We start from the raw sequence: 23618 nt of genomic DNA on the forward strand, positions 1-23618 counted from the left end.
CCATATGATGTCATGCTCAGCTTATAAAGCTGGGGGAAGAAGAAGGAAAGGGTGGTGGGTTGTTCAGAGTGATGTGGTTGTCTTCCCCAGTAACTCTTACATGTGATGGAGCCCTGCTTTCCTGGAGATGGCTGAGCACCTCCCTGGCCATGGGAAGCAGTGAATGAATTCCTTGTTTTGCTTCGCTTGTGTTCATGGCTTTTGGTTTACTTATTAAAGGGTGACAGTTGGACTTGATGATCTTAGAGGTCTTTTCCAACCTTAATGATTCTATAAACTGTCTTTATCTCAACCCATGATTTTTCTCACTTTTCTGATTCTCTCCCCCATCCCACTGGGGGGGGGGGAGTGAGCCAGTGGCTGTGTGGGACTTGGTTCCAGGCTGCGGCTAAACCATGACAGATGACAAACATGTCATTGTAGGCCTGACAGCCCAGCATTGGTCCTGGGCAGAGTATTTCATTAGCTGATACAGAAGCTTGATTAATGAGAACTAAAGGTGGGTAATACTGTGCCAATCAATTAGGAAAACAGAGGCAAGATCTTGTACCATTACTTTGAAAGCATTTATCTATAACATCAATAAAAAGTTCTAATAAAGAGGTTAGCACTGACTTCTTAGAACTTGTAGATAACTGATTTGGTCCCATACTGTATTTTGACGAACAACCTGGGTGGTATGAAATTAGCATGCCACTATTATAATAGGGACAAGACAGTCTTGTTAAAATCAAGATACAAGCTCTGTTGCTAGGGGATAGATCAGGGTCAGTTAGTCTATTATAAAGTTTTTCATAAAATTTTCTGAATAAGCACAAGTTATTTGTTTATTCTAATCTTCTTTGGTGCTTATAAATTGTTTAATAATTTGCTTGAGAATCCTGGCATTGTTAATTCATGTTATTTCCTGTTCCTATTATTTAATACTTATGCTAGCAGTCTCCAATCCATCAGGAACTCTTGAAGATATTCACTTATGGCATAGAGATTACTCTGGCTTTTCCTTAAGTATCCTATAGTGAATTCATATCCTGCTTTGTAGTCTGTTGCCTTCTTAGAATTTTAATTAATACTTTTTGCCTGCAGTATTCCTTTATACCCGTTCTTAGCCATATGTGTTGGTTTCCTCCTTTTTTTTTTTTTTTTTTTTTTGCTTTTTCAAACGCAGTAGCTTCTACTGGAGTCAAAGTAGTGTCATCCTGTGTTTATCTTTACCTTGCATCACATCGGTTTGCCATGAGGCTTTTTTCCCAGTAAGTACCAACACTATTCTTTGGAATAACTTCCCAAAAGACCTTGTTTATACATCTGGGTTTTTGAGGATTAGAAAATTTGGCAAAATTCAGTTTATGTGTGTGTGAAGTGTAAAAGTGAATTTATATGTAAGTGATGTTTTAAAGTGAAAATGACGATCTAAGTTTCCCTGACTTCTTTGGATTTCAAACAAGAAAACATGTTTTGGAAGCAATTTTAATTGTTGCTTCTTGGCTATTTTCTGTAGCAGTTAATCTTCCTGAAGAATACTATTTGATATTATCCCTTATTTTATCCAACAGCACTATTTCAGTCTGATGCTTCTCTCTACAGGTTTTTAACTATTTAATAGAAAACACTATTGGATAGAAATCTGAGCATGTTTACTCAAGACTTTTTTCTTAAAAATTTTGATTATTAATGGAAATATAGTTTACATGAAGTTTCATCCTAGTAAATTCTCATGATGGGATACTCACTGCTTCTGTGTTTGATTTTATCCAACCTGCTTTAGATTATCTAGTATATAGCACAGATATTTTCTGCCTGCTTCAAATTATCTCATGTATAGCACAAAGAAGAGTCAGAAGACTCTAGCATACCTGTTCAGTATACAGACCTTCTGTTGTGTGGAACAAAACCATACATGTCTGATCCCTGGTATCACCCCATCTGTCTTCAGTTTCACTGAATGCATAAGTTGTACTCTCATGATAAGATCCTGAAATATTGTTCCTGAAGACAGAAATACTTTCTACTAAAATGTGCTGCTTAGTAAGTTTTCCCAATAATCATCGTCTCCTTTTTCTTCCCTAATGGGGTTCTTACAAGTTCTAGTTCAAAACTCACGGCACAGTTTACTTCCAAGATCCACATTTTTGCTGTTTCTATTTATGAACCTGGAGGGCTGACTAACATAAGCATTTTGAACGTTTTGCAAGAGGTCATTTATACACCTCTGTTGATAGTAATATTTGAGTTTTCTTCTCATCTTCATAAGGCCTCAGCAGAAATTGGTTAAAATAAGGGAAAAAAACGTAGCTACAAAGCCTAGAGGCTAAAAAGTATCTTCCCTCATACAAAAAAGCATTTTTTTGTAATCATAAAAGAATGATAATTTTTAAGCATAGTGGAGGGTTGCCATGTTGTACCTATGAGGGTTGATACTTCCAGTAATCTTTTGGTTTAATGCAGTGGTGTATCACTCCATAGAAAGGTGAAGAAAAATGCAATATTGCTTCACAGGATTAGAAGAACATCCAAAGACAAAAATTACCTTATTATTACAGAATGTAAAAAGCTGATTTATTTTATATTCCTGTTTTTCAGATAACAGTGCAGGTGAAGAAGAAAAGTTGACCAAGCCAGATATGAGAAAAGCATGTAGAAGCTAAAACTGTATTAAAATTCCCAGGGCTGCCAAAAGCCTTGTTTACACCACCTTTCTTTCCAAGAAAAGCTAGGGCATCCTTTTATGCTGTCCAGTAATACAACAGAAATGTTACATTTTATGGCCTGTATTCGCACAATTCTAACACCTATTTTTTTAACTGGTTTTTTTTACTGTTTTTATAAACAGTAAAACTACCAATGTATCCACTTTTTCCACTACATTGGTAAGAAACTGTAGTTTATTTTAATACATGGTGGAAACACTTAAACATGCACAGATTTTAGGTGTGTTATTCCAAAGGTGTTATTCTGTCTTGTGTTCTCACAGAGCAGTTAAACTTCACTTTGATCCCTGGCTTTAAGGTTTGAGAAGTTCTTTCTAAACCCTCTAGCGGTGCCTTCCCACATCCGTAATTTGTGTCTTGCCATAAAGCTGCCTCACTAGTATACTCTAACAGGCGTAGGAAAAAGCTATTGGCAGTCAAAACTGATAGGTTTTTTTGGGTAACAAATACATATGCATATTCTAAAGAGTAGATGGAAGGACCAGACTCAAAAAAACCCTTTGTCTTCTGTCCAGTCTTTGGTATCACTGTCACATTTGCTAGTTTTAGTTATATGTATTTGCTATATTGTTGTTAAAAACAAAATTCTATCAGAGTACTTGAAGGTAGTTTTTGTCCTTCAGCCTCCATAGATGTAGGACAGCATTTCTACAGAGTATCCTTTACGAAGCAGCTGCCGACTTCCATGTGTTTATAACAGTGTCACCATTTTGGCTAAACAGGTTTTTGAGTTAATCCAAGATGGCTTACAAGTGCATTTTTATTTGTATAGAAGATACAAGAGAAGGGAAGAGGATATAAAATGCTGATTATTACTGTTCTGCCAAAGACAGGTAAGTAATTCATAAGAATGTTTATTAATAGTTTAGTATCCATAGATGCTTATATTTAGTGGATGTAATTTAGCCCTTAAAGGTCATATTTACAGTTAATGGTGGTTTGTTGGTTTTTGGCTTTTTAATAAAATATTGAGGGTGATTCCCCCCCCCCCCCCCCCCATATCCTAATTGCTTGCTTAATTTGCCTTTGCTTTTCTGCTACATGATAAAGGAAAATATTTCATAGTCTGGACAGTGAGGCAACTTTTTTTATTCTGGAAACACGATTAAGAGGCAACTGCATTGAGACTTTGTACGTATTTGTCAACTGACTGTTCAAGGCCAAGTATAAAGGGTTGAATTTTCTCTCTTTGAAGCCAGGGTGACAAACTCCTGTTGAACTAAGGGAGGAATGTTTCTCAAGTGCAAATATGCCTCTTCCTTTGCTTTCCCCCCGCCGCTCCCCGTAGTCAGTTTTCTACAAACTTTATTAATATTAGCAGTAACAGATACGTATTAACTTTTTGCGGTATATTTTACTCGTAAGAAGGAAAAATAGACAAGAAAGTTAGAAGCGCCTAGAGGAATTTTCAGCCGGTCTTTTAAATCGCACGTAAATAGGTTGTAAATACTCGCTGCGACAGCAGCACACACCTTTCCCGCAGGCAACCACCCGGTACCTCAAGCTCCTTTCACGTGTGCCTGGTGAGCTGCCGCTTGCTCTTTGTTGCAGGAAACAGCTCCGGTATTTGGTACTGTGGGAACATTATTAGCATTTTCTTTTCTACAGGTATTCTTCATGCCTGCCTCTACCCAACATCTCGGTAAACGGCAGATTAAGTTAATCATGTCGCCCTTATCATTAACATTTTTTTCTTTTCCCACAGTAATCGTGCATGACTGTACTAAAAGCGAACCAGCTCACTTAGGGATGGTCTTACGGTATACTTGGCCTGTAACAGGTCAGCAGCACGCAGAACAACAGTGCTTTGAGGCCGGTTCAAATCCAGCTGTCTGGGTGCGCGCCCCGTCCCGCCTCCCAGGACAGTGCTCGGCGGCCCCGAGCCCTCCCGGGGCCGCTCCGCCTCAGGCGGCCCAGCTGGGCGCCGAACCGAGCACCCCACGTTGCCGCTCCTCGCTGGGGAGGGCCAACCGCCACCCCGCCGAGCCGCGCCCTGCCCCTCACCTCCCGCCGCCTCTCCCTTCCCCACAGTCCTGTGCGGCAGCGGCACCTTCCGGCTCCGGCAGCGGCCCTGGCGCTCGGCCGCCTCCCTCTCACCGCCCGTTGCTAGGCTGGCCCGGAGGCAGCTGCCGCCCCGTCCTGCCCGCTCGGAGGTGGCCGGTGGCGGCGGGACGCGGCGCCCCGCCCGCTCCCGGCATGGAGGGTGACAAGGTGAGGGGCCGCCGGGGAGAGGCCGGGGCTCCGGGGAACTGGCCAGCTCGCGGCGCCGCCCAGGCCCGGCTGTCGTGGGCACCGCGCGAGGGGCCGTCCCGCCTCGCCCCCTTCCCTCCCCTCCGGCGGGGCCCCGAGGGGCGCCGGGGCCGGTGGCGGCGGGGCACGACCGCCGCCCGGCCCGTCCGGTTCTGCGCGGCCTCCGCCTGCTCCCAGCCCCGTGCGCTTTGGTGCCTTGGCGGCTGCCAGAGCCGTCCCCTCACCGGCCGCCTCCCTCTGCCGCCACTCGTGTCCCCAGGGCATCTGTGGGGGCAAGGGCAGGAGGCAGCTCTCGTGTTTCTTCTGCTGGCCCTGAGTACCCCCGTGGCACTCCGTGGGTAATTACAGTCCCCGTGTTCGGTCAGCACGCCGATGAAACCCTCACCCAAGTAGCAGTAGTAAGAAAGCCCTTATTCCTCTGGCAGAAGGGTGAGACTGTATCAGCCACAGATCTTTCTGCAGAAGAGGATAGGTGGTTTGTGGAAATACCCGAAGCTGATAACGTTTCAGATTGTAGATAAAGGATGTTTAATAATTGATACTTCTGTAACTGCTAATCCTTGGGTTTTAGTTCTTTAGGAATGCTTGTAAGTTCTGCATGGTGGTCTGAGATGGCAAAGTTTGTAGAGCCCCAGAATGAGCAACACAAAACCACATGGGCATACTGACATCAATTACTGTGTTACTTCTGCTTTTTCAAGTGAATATGTATCAAATCATTTCTATTACTGTAGTGTGAATCTGGATTTTACAGCTAATTCATTTGTGGTTGAGCTGAATATAAAATGGAGTAGGTAACAGAAAGGCTGGTCAGGATATGTGAATTAGTATGTTAGGACTGCTCTAAAAACTTCCATTAATATATCATTTCAGTTATACTAACAGTCATACTGTATGAGGAAGCTGCCTTTTGCCGTTTCTATTCTACCAAATCAAGCCCATGACTTTTGATGTTTACCTGTTTGACGGCTCTCAAATATACAACTCATACTGGAAATAAGAAATATAAATATTTGTATGTAAAAATAAAGTACTTTTCTCTGGCTTAAAAACTACAGACACTACTGTTTTTCTGTTTCTTTAGAATCATAGTTAACTGAGTTCTTAACTTAGTTAAAAACTTAATATTAAGTTCTGAAAACCTCCAGTCCTAGGTTGTGAGTGAAGAAATCCTTTTTGATAACACTTGAAGAGTTTATCTAAAGTAGCAAGGTCTCTTATTCTAACTTCATAAGGCAAGATACTTATTGTTTAGTTTAAAGAACAGATTCTTAAAAATTTTCATAGTACTTTTTGAGTTCAGTAAATCTGTGGCATTTTATGTCAGCTGATGAGCTCCCCATGCTCTCGGGGGATGAATTTAATTAAACCCCAGTGTGATTTAAATAACTAATCTTAATCTGGATTTAAGTTATTGTATAAGGACTTCTAAATTAGCAGACACATAAGAAACATCAAAAATCCTTTTGCAATTTGTTTTAAACATTGCTTTTTGTGTGTACAATGATTCCTCTACTCACAGAGGGACAGTGGTCTCAAAGGTATTAAGTTTTTTTAAGCTTTATAGAAGATCCCTCTTTTTCTATGTGTTTGGTAGTCTGCTGCAAAAGCAGAGAATTAAGTGGAAAATCATATATAAAAGCAACAGATTCTAGTGATGTTGGGGAGATGAAAACTGTAGACCCCAGAAAAGTGGCAGATGCACCTTTTTGGGCACCAGAGAATCATCTTGAAATGTTTGCAGCATGCTTTTTGTCTCGGCTTTGAAATAAATCTCAAACTACCTTATCTGATATTGTCTATCACTTCTACTGGTTTTAGGCTATTAACATCATTCACATTCTTTCTTTGCTAATAGTACCTAAATACTGTCTAAAACCAAAACATAGTTATATATATTCAGGATTTTAAATAGGTTACTATTTGAGACTCTGTTTTCTTCCCATCCATATCCTTCCTTCCAGTTTACCCTCACACAAGTTCTGTTGAGTTTCTTAGGCTTTGTTAAAACTCCACTCAAGAAAATGATCACTTTTGGTTTTACTTTCTTGTCTGACTTTCTGCAGTAGTAAATAGTTGTACTTTTTTGCCTTTTTTAAGGATTGGAAGAAAATAAAGGGCACTTTGTTACAAAGGCTGCCTTCTTGGTACTTCTGATCAAATTTAGAGGAAGTTTGCCAGTCCACTACAGTCTTCTATAAAATCTAAGTTTGAAAAGAGAAGAATTTTTTTGTGTGTAATAAATAAAATGGACTGCTAAAATGGTGCTCCTATATAATCAATTAGCAAAAAATGGGCACCATATGTTTATTTTCTTCCACCAGTGCAGCTCATCATTCAAATATTTATCAGCGATTATTTTAGTAACTTACCAGGTCTACATTTGAGAATAAGTGTAGCCTGGTCATGTCACTGAATATAGTCATCATGCTACAATGAACTTGTTAAAAATATTCAATAGATTAAAATTCCTCATTTGCTTTAGTGACCTCAAGCAATATGATTTTTTTTTCTAGTTTAATCTACTTAGGAGCAGCCAAGCAGTTAAAAGCAGTAGCTCTGCAAATGAAGATTGAAGAAATAGAACCTATTTAACTAGGGAAAAGTCTAGTGAAACTATCTCCATGTATACTTTGATTATTTCCATTACCTTTATACTTTTTTCTTCAATGCTACATACAAGTATTTCATATGGCGGTCAACTTACACGTGTAGTCTGAACCATTTTAAAATACTAAGTGACAGTTGACTGAAAAATAGTGCCAGCATTTTTTGAGATGCATGTAGTTACTAAACCAGAAGCTTCCTTTGTTCACTTGAAATGCACAGTAATATGTGTTTAACTTTTAGTGTTTAAAAATCTAATTAAAATGTGTTGTGGCTGTGTCAGATCCCTGCTGATGAAAAGAAAAAGATTACCTTTGTCATGGTATTTTTAGATTCATTGCTTGCCCATGTTAGTTGTCCCCAGAAATGTTCTTACAGCTGAGTTTGGGTCAGCTCAAATGATACATCTGAGGGGAAAATACTGTATTTACTGTTTGCCATGTGAGTGGATTCTGTGAGTGGTTCTGCAGAAGAAGGATCTGGGGGACCTGGTGGACAGACGCTTGAACGTAAGTCATCAGGGTGCTCTTCAGGTGGTTATGGTGAACCGCATACTGGCTATGTGTATCTTGAACACCATAGCTAGCAGATGTAGGGAAGGCTATTCTCAGCATTTATGAGGCCTTGTCTGCAGTACTGTGTCTGTTTTTAAGGTCCCCGGTACTAAAGAGATTCTGTAGCGAGGGACTGAGATGGCAATGGGGCCAGAGCCCTGATGTGTGTGGGAAGGAGGTTAAGGAGCTGTTCAGGCTAGAGAAAATTAACTCTGGGAGGGGATCTAGCTGCTGTCTTCAAGTATCTAAAGAGGATCTGTGGAAAAGATGGAGCCAAATTCTTTTCTGAGATGTACTGTGAGAGAACAGAAGGTAATGGCCCTAACTATCAGCAAAGATGGAGCCAAATTCTTTTCTGAGATGTACTGTGAGAGAACAGAAGGTAATGGCCCTAACTATCAGCAAAGGAAATTACGACTTGGTATAAGGAAAAAAAAATCTAATTGAGAGTGGTCAAACCCAGGAACCAGGTTGCCCAGAAAAACTCCAACTTCAGACGTATTAAAACCTCACCTAAGTAAGTCCCTGACCAGGACTTTGAAGTTATATCTGATAGACCAGGAGGCTGAACCTAATGACACTGATGCATTGATTACTTTCCAAAAGCGGCCTGTTTGTACCCATTTGGTCTATCATTGGAAGACCAGTTGAAGGGCCGCACTGTTATCCACCATAGGCACTGACCTCAGAATTGGTTATGACATGTGCACAGAGCTGCACAACCCAGTAGAAGTCTGAGCTTCAGTCCTCTTCCAGGTGCAGTCCGATCAGGTACGCAGTAAGTATACACATTAGGGCTGAATCAAATTAATGTTTACACTGCAAAATGCAATGGTACTTGCCATATATACCTTGATCCTTTCCTTTGAAAAACTAATTGTTAAATGATTTACTCAGCCTTTTGCTGTCTTTTCTGTTCTAGAAAAGAACCAAAGAAGATACCTGGAAATCAGAAGAACTTAGGAAACATCTTAGGGTGATTTTATTTTATTTCTACTAGTTTTGATGTTGTTACTTTACAACAGTGTAATTAATTGATAGTCTAAACATAGAGGATTGACTGCTTGTTCTACTAAGCCACTGTGCCTTGTGGGGATCTATAATAGGCCTTTAAGGCTTTTTGGTGCACCAGACACTTTAGACCTGCATCACTGAATAGCAACAGTACAGATCTTTAATGTGTAGCTGCTGACTTCCCTGCCACAACTCTTCTGGAATCTCTCTAGTCCAAGTGTGTCCAGGGGCTGGCCCACTCAACTGTTTCTAGCTACACAAGTCATATGAGATTACGGATTTCTTAATTAGGTAAATGGAAAAAGTACCATCGATATGGTAATCACACAGCACACAATGCGGTCTGATTTGCTAGTGACCTAAATCCAAGTTACAGCTCTCCTTTATATACACTTATTCACTCTCCTACGTTTATATTATGTATTGTATTTATTGTCATAATCTGTCATGTTTATCATATGCTTTTGAACTGGTTAATTACTTTATCTGGTGGTCAAATAGGCATTCAGGCTGCAGTCAGTTACAGCATTGATATTCATATATAGTTTTGTGCTATATTTTTTTAAAAGCTGTTTTCCAATATGTATCATCTTTTCTAAGTCTTGCACAGATCTTCACTAGCCCTTCAATAAACTAAAGCATCCTGCTTGTTAATCTATTACCTAGTTTTCTATCAATTACATTTCACAGCTCCCTATTATTTCAGTACCAGTGCTACAGTAAAAGTACTTTGTTTTTTTTAGACATTCAGTAACATTTCCACTACTTCCATGTGAGCTAAAGGAAACAAATTTGAGTTGAAATGCTTTAGTTCCAACATAAATGGTTGGTTTGACTTTTGTTTCTCTGAAACAGATGGATAAAGTTTAATTCACTTTACTCATTGACTAGAATCAAAGCAAGTTCTGTTTGTTCTGCATTGTGTAAAAAGCTGGAATCGTGGATGTAGTGAGATCAGTGGGAGTAGTGGTGCTTGCTTGAGGAATATGTAATCTCTTATGACTTTAGAAAAATACAAGAATAGTTGCATCCTCAAGGGGTCTGGGCCAAAAATTTTCTTTCCCAGTTTTTATATGCTGCTTTCTGCTCAAGTGAAAGCTAATCTATTCTAAAGGCAGCTGCAGGATGCCCAGTTATCTATCCTTATAGTTATATGGGTAACATATTTTACAAGGTGGCAGTTTCTGTTTACATGAGCTAATAGCTCTAAGATGCTTAGTTAATTTTTCAGCTTAGCTCTAAACTGAATGCACAGTTCCACAGTAATTTTTTTAACCAGATTCCTTTCAAATACCTTGAAAATGCAGCTTATTATTTATTTCATTTATTCATTTATTAAATTTTTTTTTTACAATAAATACAGACATAACATTAGCAATTTTACAGAGTAAACCTAGGAATAGATCAGCATTTTAATACAGTTTGGGAAATTAAATTCATAGTTAGCGATCCACTTTTTTTTTTTTCACATGAATATTATAATAGATTTTTTTAATTTTTTTTTTTTATTTCAGGCATCACAACCAGATAGTCAAAATGCAGACCAAAAGCACAGAGAAAAGAAAGTGCAGAAAGAGAGGTCTGTTAGTGACACAGACACTGATAAACATGAACGCAAAGACAGAGGGAAGAGCAAGGAAAGAATGAGAGAGAGAGAGAGATTTAAATCTGGTGAAAGAGACAGAGATAAAATGAGAGAGAGAGAAAGGGGAAAAGAGCACCGGAGAGAAGGAGACCAAGCGAGATACAAAGATAAGCTTCGAGAGTCAAGTTTGGAGAAAGAGAGATACAGTGTACCAAAACATAAAGACAGGGAAAGCGACAGAGAACGAGACAAAAAGCATAAAAGACATGAGATAAAACAGATAGATACAGAAAATAATCTGAAATCTGTTGAAGGAAAAGATAAAGGACATCACAGAAGAAGAGAAAGCAGGCATCATTTGGGTAAGTTGCTTTAGGTTGCTGTTGTACTGTGAAATATTTTATATTTAGATAGAAATACTCTTGAAACCATACCCCATCTGTACTGACAGGATAAAGACAGGCAGGTGGGAGTACCTGCTGAAATGTATATCTTTACAGAATGTAGTGCTAACCTAGTTTTATTCTGGTGCTTTGAAAACTTTTGATGCTCATTTCCCTTTCTCCGAAGAGAGGATGAATGCCATTGTTTTTGTGAGTCAGTTGACTTGAAAAGAGTAAGTACCTTCCTGCCTAGACGTTCTCTACTGAACGATCCATTTGAATCCCCAAGTTGTGGGGTGCTTGCTGAAGTTAGTAGCGTGTGTCATTACTCTTACCATTACACAAGACAATTGAGAACAGAGGGATTCAGTAGGAAAGAAAAAGGAGTTACCAGCTTTGGAGAGAGAATTTCAGAAGAATGCTAAGTTATTTTTAGGAAGCTCTTCTGTTTTAGAAAACCCATGTCACTGAGTCATTATTTTTTACAGAGTTTGAGTATAATAAAATTTGTTCATTAATTTATACATGTATTTTTTTAGAGGAGGAGAAAACAAAAAGAGAAGAGCGAGAAAGAAGACATACAGAAAAGAAGGTAAAGGAAGGGAAAGGAATTAAGTTTTTCATAATGAGATAAGATAAAATTGTAGAATAATGAAGAAACTGGATCAGACTCCAGTTCCCAAGAAATCCAAGAGATGTATAGTTAGTAAGGTCCTCACAAGCGTACAAAACATACACCAACAAAACAAAATATATCTGAGCCATTCTATTTTAAGGACATACTTCATCCTTTTTTTTTGAAGTAAAAGTAAAATAAAATTTGTATAACAGTGCTTTATTTTTGTACAGCTACGTCAAAATTTTCCATTTGCTATTTATGCCTTTATTACAAGGATATCGTAAAGTATACATCCTATTTTATATTAGACCACCTAGTAAACAAAGAATTAAATTGTTACGTGAAGAAAACATAATCTAAAGAATTTTCTGTAGCAAAGTATGGGATGTCCCGGAAGAAATATCAGAATCTCAAGTGATATGATAATTTGAAACTTGCCGTCATAAGAGATCTAAAAGAATTGGCTGTGGAAGAGCCATGTGGCAGAAAGACATAAGGGGCTTACAACTCCATTGTTCTAATAGTCAAAAATAGATTTGTGAAGATAAAACAGTCTTGGAGAACTTTCTAACTCTTTAATGTTATTTTTCTCTTTACAGGCTAATGATACCAAAAAGATCATTGACAAATTTTTAGCCTACAACGTTGAAGAAGGTGAACGTGTATACAAGTTACAGAATGATCAAGAGTTGGGTAAAGAGGGAGAAAGAAGACGCAGAGGAAAAAAAGAATATTATGTTAGGCCAGGAAAAGAGAGGCTTTCAGAAGAGAGAAGTCATAAACATTATGAAAAGGAAGAAGAATATAAATTAAAAAGATCTAAAGAGGGATCTTCCCATGGAAACAGAGAAGGGCAACCATCAGAATCTAATGAGAGAGTAAAAAGTAGAGAAAATGAGAGAAAGCAGCATGATCTAAGGGTTAGTTTTGTTAAGACTTTAAAATGTTACATTATGACTTACTTTAAGTGTTGATATATCATCATTGATAAGGTGAATAATAAAAATACTTGGATTGTAAGTCAACATTTTCTGAAATTCAAGGCTTAAATGGTGGATTAAAATACTACAACTGCATTTAAATATCCTAACCTAAAGCAGATTCCTTCTGTGAGATTTAAACTAGAACCTTGTTTATGTGTTAGAAATGTCTTTTATTCATAAAATTCTTTATTGCACTGACTTTTGAAATTTTTACTAACACTCTGAGGTGGAGATGAGATTAGGCTAGAGGTCCATTAAAATGTATTGGCTGCCTTTATAGAAAGAAAAATATTATAATAGAAGCTGTTTTCAGTGTTGCCTATAAAGAGAGCATGGATACCTGACTCACAAGGAGGCACTTGAGTATAGATCCCTTATATTTATGGTTTTTGCCTCTACTTCTGAAGCCACCTTTTAGTTAGCCATCTTTTATGTTTCTAATACAGAGCATGATGTTATATCCTAGAGACTTAATCAAAACTTTGATATGTTTTACTCGTTTTTATAATACAAATACTAATTCTACAAGAATTAATGAAGAAATATATATGAGTTTGTAACCTAAAATCAGGTAAGTCTTGTGGAACATAGAGCCATTCAGATGGTCTAAGGTAGTTTCTTCTGCTGCCTAAAGAGTGAAGATGTACGAGTTCTCAAAGAAACATTCAGAAATATATTTTCTAGTGAAAATACTAGGCATCTTCAGTGTAGGGGCCCACTACAAGTGATCCTGTAACTAGCCTTCTGCTGCAGAAATCAAAGTCTATCAGGAGCTTATTCAAGGTTTGACTTCCTTGGAAATTTACTCAAGTAGCTGTTATAGAATATATGTATTGATGCCCGTGCTTCTGTCTCAGAGTTTTGTTTCTTTTTCTGATGTTCATGGATAGAGAAAAGCACCTTTATCTTAAATAGACTATTGAATACTTTCCCAAACTTAGAAAACCTTCATAATACAGAATTTAAAGACTCAAGTCCCTATACTGGGGAGTAAACGTGCCTGAGACTGTCCTCTGTCCCTGGGTCAAACTGGTGTGAATTCTTGCCATCCATACTGTTGAAATCTCCTTCTTTGGAACAGGCTGGCCACAGCCTACTGAGGTCAGCTCTTAGTCTCTATCAGTTTTTCAGCCATGCCTGGGGGTTATTTGGGAAAGTGCTCTGGGCTCATAGTTTAGCCACTGGGCTCAGAGCATTTTTTAACCATTGTTACTAACATACTGATGTGAAGGTATGCTATAAAAAAGCCAGAATTTATTGTTAAAGTGTTATAAGGTTTTGTTAAGCAAAGGAGAAGGTTCAGGATCATTTCTTGTTTCCTTTCTGAAATGTGTTGCAGAAGGGGATATAGCCAAACTTCACTCCCTAGTGTTTAATGTTTTCAGGAGAAGCTCATATTATGCGTATAGCATATCTTTTCTGGATGTTTCTTTTCTTTGCTTACCATATCTGTAAGGAGGAGGTTATTCTGATGTTAGTTCATACACAGAACTTCTTACAAGCAATGGCGGATAAAAAAGAAGTATGTGCCATTGAAATAATTCATTAGGAATCTTTCTTGCAGTTTAATACCACTACTACTAGTACAGGTTCATATACATATTTTCTCTCAGCATTTCTGACACATGAATATTGTGACTTCTCTCACAGAACAGAGAATACAAAAAAGAGGAGAGGATTCAAGAAGAAATGAGCCATCAGCATGTAAGGTAAATACGGAGATTTAAAATAAGTATATACTGCATGGTATCTGCTAAGATTCAGTTGCCACCAAAACAATAAGCATGAATTCTTGATCTCAGATATCTAGGGTGAATATATTTTTTTTCATAGGCCCTTTGTACAATACTATAGCAATTAAAAAACCAAACCTCTGTCTTTTGCATCTAAGAGGATTCATATAAAAATGTATGTATTTGTATTCCTTTTTTTTTCTGCCCCAGGATGGCAAGAGATACGTTGCAGTCCTTGCAAACTGCATATATAATAATCTGGGCAATTAGTTTGGGAGACAGAAATGTTGTATTGTAGCATGTGGAAATTCACTGCGCTGTCACGTGGACACATGAAAGGTTCATGATGAACTACATAGGAGTCTCTTATATTGTTTATTTTAATTTTAATATCTCTACTTAATTCCTACTCTTGGATGGTACCTAAAACGTTATATATAGAGAGCAAGTCTACTGTTGTAGGTGAAAGGGAAAGGCCCAGGTCAGTAGGATCAGTAAAATTTCAGGATGATATTTCTGAGTTTTACTACTAGCAAATATAAAATCTTACTGAAGTTCTCTAAATATTCTAGTGCTCTTTGCATTTTTTAATGCTTCAGCCATGTGAAATTTGTATACAACTTCGTGAAGTATAATTCTCTGGGTGCTTGGGGGACACTAACAGAGATAGTGAAGTCATTACCACTCTTGGCTAAGTATTACTACTGTTTATTAAGCACGGGGCAGATCACTTTAGTTGTAGTGAATTTGTCATTGTGGAAGTATATTCCTGTACAAAAGAAAAAAATGGAATCTTTCAGAATACATATGTTGGGATGCTTCCTAGCAGCAGCACTCAACTGTGTCAAGCAGTGCCAAATATACAGGTTATATTTTGAAGCTGTTGCTGGTGGGGTGTTGCTGGGGGGAGTCACTGCTTGTGCATAGCTGGGAAAAAGGTGTTAGCCGTTTCTGAATGGCAAGGAAGTCAGTATGGTTTATTGGGATGTCCCAAAACCATGGTTCAGCCTCAAGCACTGTCAATGTGGAATCATTCTGATTTGTTAAGAGAGGATCCAGGCAAATTTTAATTTTTGATGTTGCCTTTTCTTATGCTGGTCATTCCAACAGCAGTATATATGAACACCCTTTTACTTACAAAGACAGAACATTCTCTTCACGAAGTCCGATAGTCTACTTATAAAATAAATAGTTTGCTTAGGAGCAGAGCTGGTTGTTGATTTTTTTACTGCTCTCTGACCCGGATTGTTTTGTCCTCATAAATAAAACGCCTGAATGAAAGACCATGTTTGAATGTCAGTCTATGATTTATAGCTTTAGAACACATTACAGCATCGTGATCTTGATCTCCAGTTTGCTGCAGATATTAATACAACTAATAGATGTGTAAGTTTAATGGTTTTTTTCCTAATTTTTCTTCTGTTTCGATGCAATTATAGGCATTAAATTTGGACAAGGTTTTTGTAGTTCTTAGCTGATTAATCACATGGCTCTGTCATAATTTTGTATCATAAATAGAGATCTATAAAAGTATTTGTAGAAATATTTCAGTTTATTGGAAAATTTCAGCTATTTTTTCCTTTTCAGGAAAAAAAGACCTATTTTTTCCTAAAACAAACAAACAAAAACAACCAGAAAACAAAATCAAAACAAAACTAGTGCTTTCTTCTGAGTTAACCAATACAATTGATGTTTTCTTTTCAATAGGACTGTAAAAGATAAAGGAAAGCTCATTGAAAAAGAGAAAAGGGACACAAGACAAGAGGTAAAAATATTTGGGTTTGGAACTTAGAATGTGTTTTTCTTGGGATTAGTAACAATTACAATATATATTTCAATATAATGTCATTCTAAGATAAGATTTATGTGTCTTGGTCTTCAGGTATCCTAACCTCTCTGTCTGGATACAGCATTAGAAAATGTATTTATTCTGTGTAAATTTGCTAAGCATTGAAGGTAACCGTCTATCAGCTGTATTTTAGTATCTTCTGTGCTTGAAAAAATGATTCACAGGAAGTGGGAAGTGTTTAGATGTGTAATACAAATAATTTACAATTCATCTACACATACCTAACGTATATTATTTCTTTCTATAAACAGCTGATGTAGGCAAATAATATGTGATGTAAGCAAGGGAAATGCAGCTAGGAATGTAATTCATATATGTCTCTTAAAACAGTTGACATAAGAAAGAGGAAATTATTTTTATGTCTTTAAATGGACAGACGCAGACAGAACCAAGATTTCAGCAAGCCTGAAGTGCAAGCTGTGTAGACTTGGGTTTATTTGGACCAGTCTGTGCAGATACAGCCTAACTTTACCATAAAATGTTTTAAAATATTTTGTCATATTTTCAACTATTTGTAACCATCCCCCAGAATCCAAATTCTGTTTTGGAATGTCGTAGGATTATTGTCCTGATCTAGGAAAAAGTAGCAATACCTAATGAAGACATCCTTTTCCATACTCTCACGTTATGGGCAGTCATATATCTTTCATATATCTTTCAGCCACGTATCTTTCAAAACCATACTAACTTGTATTAAAACCTGGCTGTTTTCATGCCAGAAATACTTACCTTTCAAGGACGTTCTAAGACCTCTGTTATTCTTTCCTTCTCAGGAAAGAGGTAATAGATGTGCTGTTATGCTGGATACTTTTCATAAAACCTCGCATTTCTTTCCATTTTGGAATCTGTTGAAATCCCTCATATGTGTATAATTTAGTCTATGAGTTTGAAGAGGCTATTGAAGGAAGAGGCTGACTACAGATTGGATACATCGGTGTGTGTTGTTTTAAGCTTTTTGTTTGTCTGGGGTACATGTTGTGGTAATTAAATGGCATTATTTTAATCACGTTCAATAAGCTAGAGAAAGGCAATTTCTTTGAAGTTATTTCAGGGATGCCGTAAATATTATTCCATGTCAATACAGTAGGGGATTCAATGTTAACAAAATTAAGGTATAAAAATACCTTATTTTCTGGTTGTATCCATGCCTCTCTTTTCCTGGTTCCAACATCTGCACTATTTTATTAACAGGTGGAGTCCCCCAGTATAACTTCAATATAGGAATAATTTTGTCTAATCCTCAAAAAAGTAGAACAGACTTTATTTTGTTTTTACACCATCATAACAGCTACTGTATACTATTGAAATTATAGGCTACACTGCAGTTTTTATGTCTTTACGGGTAAAAATACTGATGAGAAAACAGTTGGTCTTCCCAAGATAGGATTGTTTTCTTTTTTTCTTCCCGTATTATTAAGTCAGTAATTATCATTTGTTAATACACTTTTATTTATATTTCTAAACTGAATTTTTGTATGTTTGCTTGAAAATGTAGAAATATGTGAAGAACAGCTATTCGCCTGTCTTTATGCTAAGATTTGGCAGATAAAAACAAATTTTTTGTAAGATTATTTAACAGTTTCATTAATTTTTCTCATTTAGGAAATGCGAGATGCACACATCTATAATTCAGACATGGGATTTGATAACTTTTCAGCAAATTATGAAGATGATTTTGAAGTAAGTAAAAGCATGCAACTGTCCTTCTGAAGTAATTCTTAAGTATCAAAATAGTGATTACCTTTATTCACAGAAATAAAATTATAGGATGTTACATGGTTTATACTTATTCTTTTTTGGTGACAGTGACCTTACCTTGGCTAATGGTAGGTAATGAGTACATAAATGTTGGGCAGAAACTGTCTGCTATGTATTTATTTAGTTTTCATCAGGGGATGGGAACCAACTTTTGAGTTGCAGTCTTCACAAGATGCTTTTTCTGTCTTCCTGGATTTCAATTATTTAAATTATTTTCTGTGAGAAATGCTGAATTTTTTGAATAATGGGAGCAAACAATTGACTTCAGGACAAAAAAAAAAGCTTCATTCTTTTTCATTACAAAAAAAATCAGAGAAAAAAGTATTGACACACAGCCGTCCCTTCACTAATTTGTTTAATTGAACTCTTTCTTTCAGCTGTCTTTTGTTTACTGTAAAGTTAAGATAGAAGGGTGTGTCGAATGTGCTTTCATTGCTAGCGGAACCCCTTTATTCAACAAAGCTAGAATTAATCTCCACTTACTTAAGGAGTGATGTCCACTGTTGAGCTTTCCCTACAGTAGCCCTTTGCCATTCAGTGGAGAAATGAATGTGTTTAAGGCTTGATCATATCATTTGTGTTAGCTGATTATTTTAGCATGAGATGAATTGTCTTAGGAGAATTATTAAAGTATGAGTCTTATGGATGGACTCGAGAACAGATAATGTAGTAGTGTAGGAAACTTGAACCTGCCATTGAAGGGCACAACTTTATACATCTATGAAGCATTTATGCTGCTGAACACCATCATTTTATGTCTTTAAAGAACACATAATTCGCCTAGACATATAGTTCCTACTTTTGACTATATATTAAAAAAAACCCGAAATCTTTTGTGGGCACAGAACAACACCACTGAGGGACTGTCTTCTCGTGATTAAAATTACTGCACAATCAAGACATGCCATTTTCTTTCTATCAAATAGTTATTTTAAAATGCCTTCCAGTCAAATGATTTATAACCATCTGTATGGGAATTCTGTTTTTACTTTGACAGCAATTTATAATTTCTTTCAAAGATCTTGAAAAATACATCTGTAATCCATGTTTATTAGTTATTGAAAGTCCTGTTACTTTTAAAGGATTATGAAGATGATTTTGATGATGATGAAGACAAAAGTGGTGAAGAAAGAGATGCAGAAGAAAACCTGAGAGAGATTCCATTTTCCAGAACATCAGAAATTGAAGAAATTCAAAGAGCTATTAGTGCAGAAAATGATAGAATTTGTACTTCACTGCCAAAGAAAATCGAAAATGAAAAAAAGGAACCAATCATGGGTGTGTGACTAGATATGTCTGTTTTTTATTAAATGTATGAGTAGCACATACAACTTACGAGTAAACAGGCCACCTTGTCTAGAAAAAGTCTGCCTAAAGGCAGAAATCTGGTCCTCTGCATGAGTCACTTAGGTTTGTGGGTAAGGACTGTAACATTCACATTGCTTAAGAATGATTCAGAGGCATTACTAATCATTTAAAATGTGAAGTATAAAAATGTGCAGACTGACATTTAATATGTCTTATTTTGGGTAAGAGGAGGATATGAGAGTCTGGATTTTGAAAACTGGAGGAGTGCTAGAACAGTTCGGGGCTTCCGGTGACATTAATTCGCCTTTTTCTTTTTAAGCAAAGTTGAAGCTGCTGCTCTAGATGGAAAGGCAAGAGAAATACAGATACTACTTAAATATATAGTTCTATATTACTTTTTAAATGCAGGTTTTTTCTGCAGTGTAACTATGGAATTGTTGTCTTATACTCAGTTTTCTGTTACCTGTGGGTGCCAGATCTACTTAGTTCACCAGCTACAGCTGTGGTTCCCCTTTGCACTCTCCACTCGTGAACAGAAGTATTGAATCATTGTGTAAAAGAATCTTAAATAGCTTTTTACTCTAGTTCATACAAAGTTAGTACGGTCATGGAAGAATAGCATGGAGTTTCTGTAAGTCTTTAAAGTATCAATATATTTTTGGTTAAGTAGCCACTGCAAGTCAGAATCAGTATACTGTAATATGAATTTCTTCTTGCAGAAGTTTTATGCAATTATTATTATTTTTCTAATAAATAATATGGAATCAAGAAAAGAATTGCATTAATGCTATAGATGTAATGAACAGGATGGAATTCTAATACAGAATCAGATTTTTAAATTCTGAATTGTAGCACTTAGTGCTTTATTGAGGATTACAAACACACTTTTTTGATGAAGTTTTGATTTCATTTGGTTAAAATGGTTGTTACCATTCTGGTAATAATTTTTAGAAGTTTAAAGCATTTTACATGTATTATCTAAAAAGGCAGTCTTCCTCTGAGGAAGCGGAGCACCATTGGTCCTGACTGAAAGTTGGATATTGAGGTCAATTAGCTACCACCTAGCCAGGAAAGGGAGTAAAATCAACATGACATTGGATACTGTAGTTGCTCCATTAACTGTGGCTTTTTAAGCAACAGTTTTCAGTGTTCTGCTTATTCATCCAAGGGCATCAGTTAAGTTTGTGTTGATGAGGTTCACAAGCTGTTGTGATGTAATCTTATTTAGAGGTGTAGCATGTGCATGGTGTAGTCTGCATGAAGTTGGTATGATTTTTAGAATTGGTCGTAGAGCATTTTACTGTACACAGGGGAGCAAGGGACTTGTGAATGGCAGGAGAAAGAAAGAGGCACTTTCTGCATCATAGTAGTCTAAAATAAAAATTACAATGGTCAGTCATTTTGAATTGATTGATAAGGGACCATATTAAGGGAAAAATGCTGTCTGACTACTGAAGCTAAGAAGCCTATTGTACTAATAACTGTGCTAGAGCACGCTGTGTAGTGTGCAAACTAGTAACTTTTAGTAGCTGTGTCGTAATAAATCTGTTGCTTTAGAGACTTACTGCTTTACATTTTAATGCACTGTAAAGTGTGAATTATAACACTAACAATGTTTTACAATGTCACAGAAAGGCAATACCCTTCTGTCAGAAACGCTTTTTGTGGAATATTCATGGATTTTCAAATGGCAAACCAACGACAAAGTAGCCGAAGTATGGCTAGTAAGCAGAAGTAAGTATATTTTAAATAATCCACACAAAATGGCAACTCACTATGTGAGATGTAATTTTCTTCATTATATTTCAAATATGTGAAGTTTCTAAACTTGAGGATTTTAGAGTCAAATATTAATTAGTTCTTAAGTGAATATAATTTACAGGCTTTGGTACATGTCATTTTATAACAGAAATTTATATCTCAGTTTACATGTATCATTTTATTACAGAATGAGTTGCCAGGTTTGTAATTTCTTTGTATGATTCTTCAGTCACTTAATTAGATATTGACTTAGAGTACTAAAGAGCAAGCCCTTTAGCTGCTTTCAGGGCTCTGCAGAATGGTAATTTCTTGAAATAATCAAGACTCTATATGGTACATACTGTTGCCAAAATAGCATGTTCCCTTTCGGGGATTACACCAGTTGGTGTAAAAACATGTTATTACTGATCTAAAATTGATCTAGATTTGAGACATCGAAGACAGCTCTGTACTAAAGAAACAAATTGATGCCTGTTTCCTGTGGAACTTGCCAGGAGCTCCATATTTATCTGAAGCACTGTATATAACTCCAATTTTCTGTTACATCAATTGGATGCATAAAGCAAGAATATTAAATTTTATTGGTAATACTAGATTCCACTGCTTCGTGGCTGCACATCAGTGGCTAATCTTCACATAAGGGAGATTTTATTGTCTAGGCTGTCTAATTCACCTTGTTTAAATTTATACGCCCAAATTTTACATGAGTTCATTGTCTAGATCTCCTATCTAGACAGTGGAGAGAGATTAGGAAATTCAGGAAGGCAGCTCTCTGAAGAACTGGCTTCTGAAATGTTTGTCAGCCTCTACTGATTATATACTAAGACTGATTATGACTATGTATATAACTTTGTGTCCATGCTAACAACATACATAGCCTGGTGAAGATGAGTAGCGTTGTCATGGAAGGAGAAAGGGTTCGTGGAATTTAATGCACTGATAATACGCTGCTACCAGTAAATAGACTGAAAGTGTCCCATAAATGAGCTGTGGCACCTTGGAGTTGGAAGTATTAGTAATGAGGCTTATGAGTTTATTTTAATGATTTGTCTGCACGTATCATTAAGATTTGTAACTAGGAAGCAACTTTCATGCATTTGAATTAGATGTCTTCAATTTGTGCCTCAGTGTTTGTGAAGAGGTGGTGTATTAGGAAGTAGAAGTAAAAATAAAAATGTAGGTAAGAAAATGCAATCGATGTCATTAAGTAGCAAAAAGGAGATCTGAAAATTTTCCCTATGCATGAAGAAAAATCCAGCCTAATATATTTGAGGAGCAATTCCAGCTCCTGTTCCTCTAGTCTATTTCCTTTTCAGATTTTTTAGTTGCCAAGAAATCGGTATGATAGCAAGAGCATGGAATTAACTTGTAAACTGACATGTGGCAGTTAACTTGTAAAATAAAATAATATCTTAACAGTTTTATGTCATGTGTAAATTGTGAGAAAGATTAACGGGGTTTTCATTATCCGTACATCCATACAAGTGGAGCGGTAGGAATCTCTTTGTAGTTGATGATAATAAGTAACATCACATAAATGTTTTTAGCATCTTGTTAAATAAGATACAGTATATCAAGATAGACTTGTTTTCCAATTAAGAATTGAAATAAAGTTTTATTTGGGAGCAAAGATGGAAAAAGTAAGACTTGAGGTAGGCAGAAAGTAAAAGGATTGAGGGAAGCTGGATGAGGCACTTAGGTTATTTTTTTGTTGTTCCAGAAAGGGAATTTAAGGATTTGCCATTTCATAGGACAAAGAGATTCAGGTATCTCAAATACTGTACAATGTGCTAATCTTATTCTAAACAAAAAATACAAGTGGAAAACCACATAGTCTACCTCAGTCCGGAGTACTCATTTTCATACAATTTACATCAAGTGCAATAGTTCAGTAACTAATGTTCTTTGGAGGCCTACTTTTTGGGGAAGAGGTCAGTATTCATGCCCACAAGTCAGGAATCAGCAACAAATTAATTTCATATATATTTGAAATAGATTTTAGGACTATTGCTATTTTTATCTGTTTCTCTGATGACATAAAGAGGTACAAATTCAGGCAGTCTGTTACCAATGGAGGTCATTCAAAATATATTTCAGTAAGACTAACAAACCAGGGTATTATAGATGATCTTTATAAAGCAGGTGCACATATAGGTGATGGAAGGTAATAAAATGGGTTTAGGAGAATTAGCCACCATCCTAACTGTAGGAAGAAAATCACATTCATCTGTTACCTCACAGAACAGCTTTTGACTACTTAAGCAAGATGGTGGTGCTAGGCTTTGAAAGTTTGGGATTGTTTTATGATAAACCGCATAAGTTTGCCACTTGCAACCAGTATTGCATTTTCAAATCTAATAATTATCTCAGTGTAATGTTGAATGAGAATTCCTAACAGTATTATATGTACTTGTATTGATATATTTTTATCTATTAATTACTTTTGGTACAGCTTCAATTTCATAGATCAGTGGTTTGTTAGATCTCTGATACTGTACAAAAT

At 36.7% G+C, this 23618-nt stretch overlaps 1 protein-coding gene across 2 annotated transcripts in view; it reads left to right on the top strand.

The window, feature by feature from the left end:
- Nucleotides 1-3777: 3777 nt before the first annotated feature.
- Nucleotides 3778-23618, top strand: part of DYNC2I1 (dynein 2 intermediate chain 1) — a 34146-nt gene continuing 14305 nt past the window's right edge. Inside the window, exons 1-10 of one of the 2 annotated variants that reach the window (XR_012658821.1) lie at nucleotides 3778-4922; nucleotides 9045-9098; nucleotides 10651-11083; nucleotides 11644-11696; nucleotides 12323-12643; nucleotides 14357-14415; nucleotides 16147-16204; nucleotides 17891-17968; nucleotides 19129-19324; nucleotides 20986-21088. Coding sequence is in view for 1 of the 2 variants with exons in the window: in XM_075082387.1 (XP_074938488.1) it covers nucleotides 4461-4922; nucleotides 9045-9098; nucleotides 10651-11083; nucleotides 11644-11696; nucleotides 12323-12643; nucleotides 14357-14415; nucleotides 16147-16204; nucleotides 17891-17968; nucleotides 19129-19324; nucleotides 20986-21088 (1817 nt within the window). In the remaining variant the exon portion in view is untranslated. The remainder of the gene's footprint in view (nucleotides 4923-9044; nucleotides 9099-10650; nucleotides 11084-11643; nucleotides 11697-12322; nucleotides 12644-14356; nucleotides 14416-16146; nucleotides 16205-17890; nucleotides 17969-19128; nucleotides 19325-20985; nucleotides 21089-23618) is intronic. The other variant, XM_075082387.1, reaches the window with a different exon arrangement.

Source organism: Phalacrocorax aristotelis, chromosome 2 (assembly GCF_949628215.1).
Source record: "Phalacrocorax aristotelis chromosome 2, bGulAri2.1, whole genome shotgun sequence".
Classification (NCBI taxonomy): domain Eukaryota; kingdom Metazoa; phylum Chordata; class Aves; order Suliformes; family Phalacrocoracidae; genus Phalacrocorax; species Phalacrocorax aristotelis.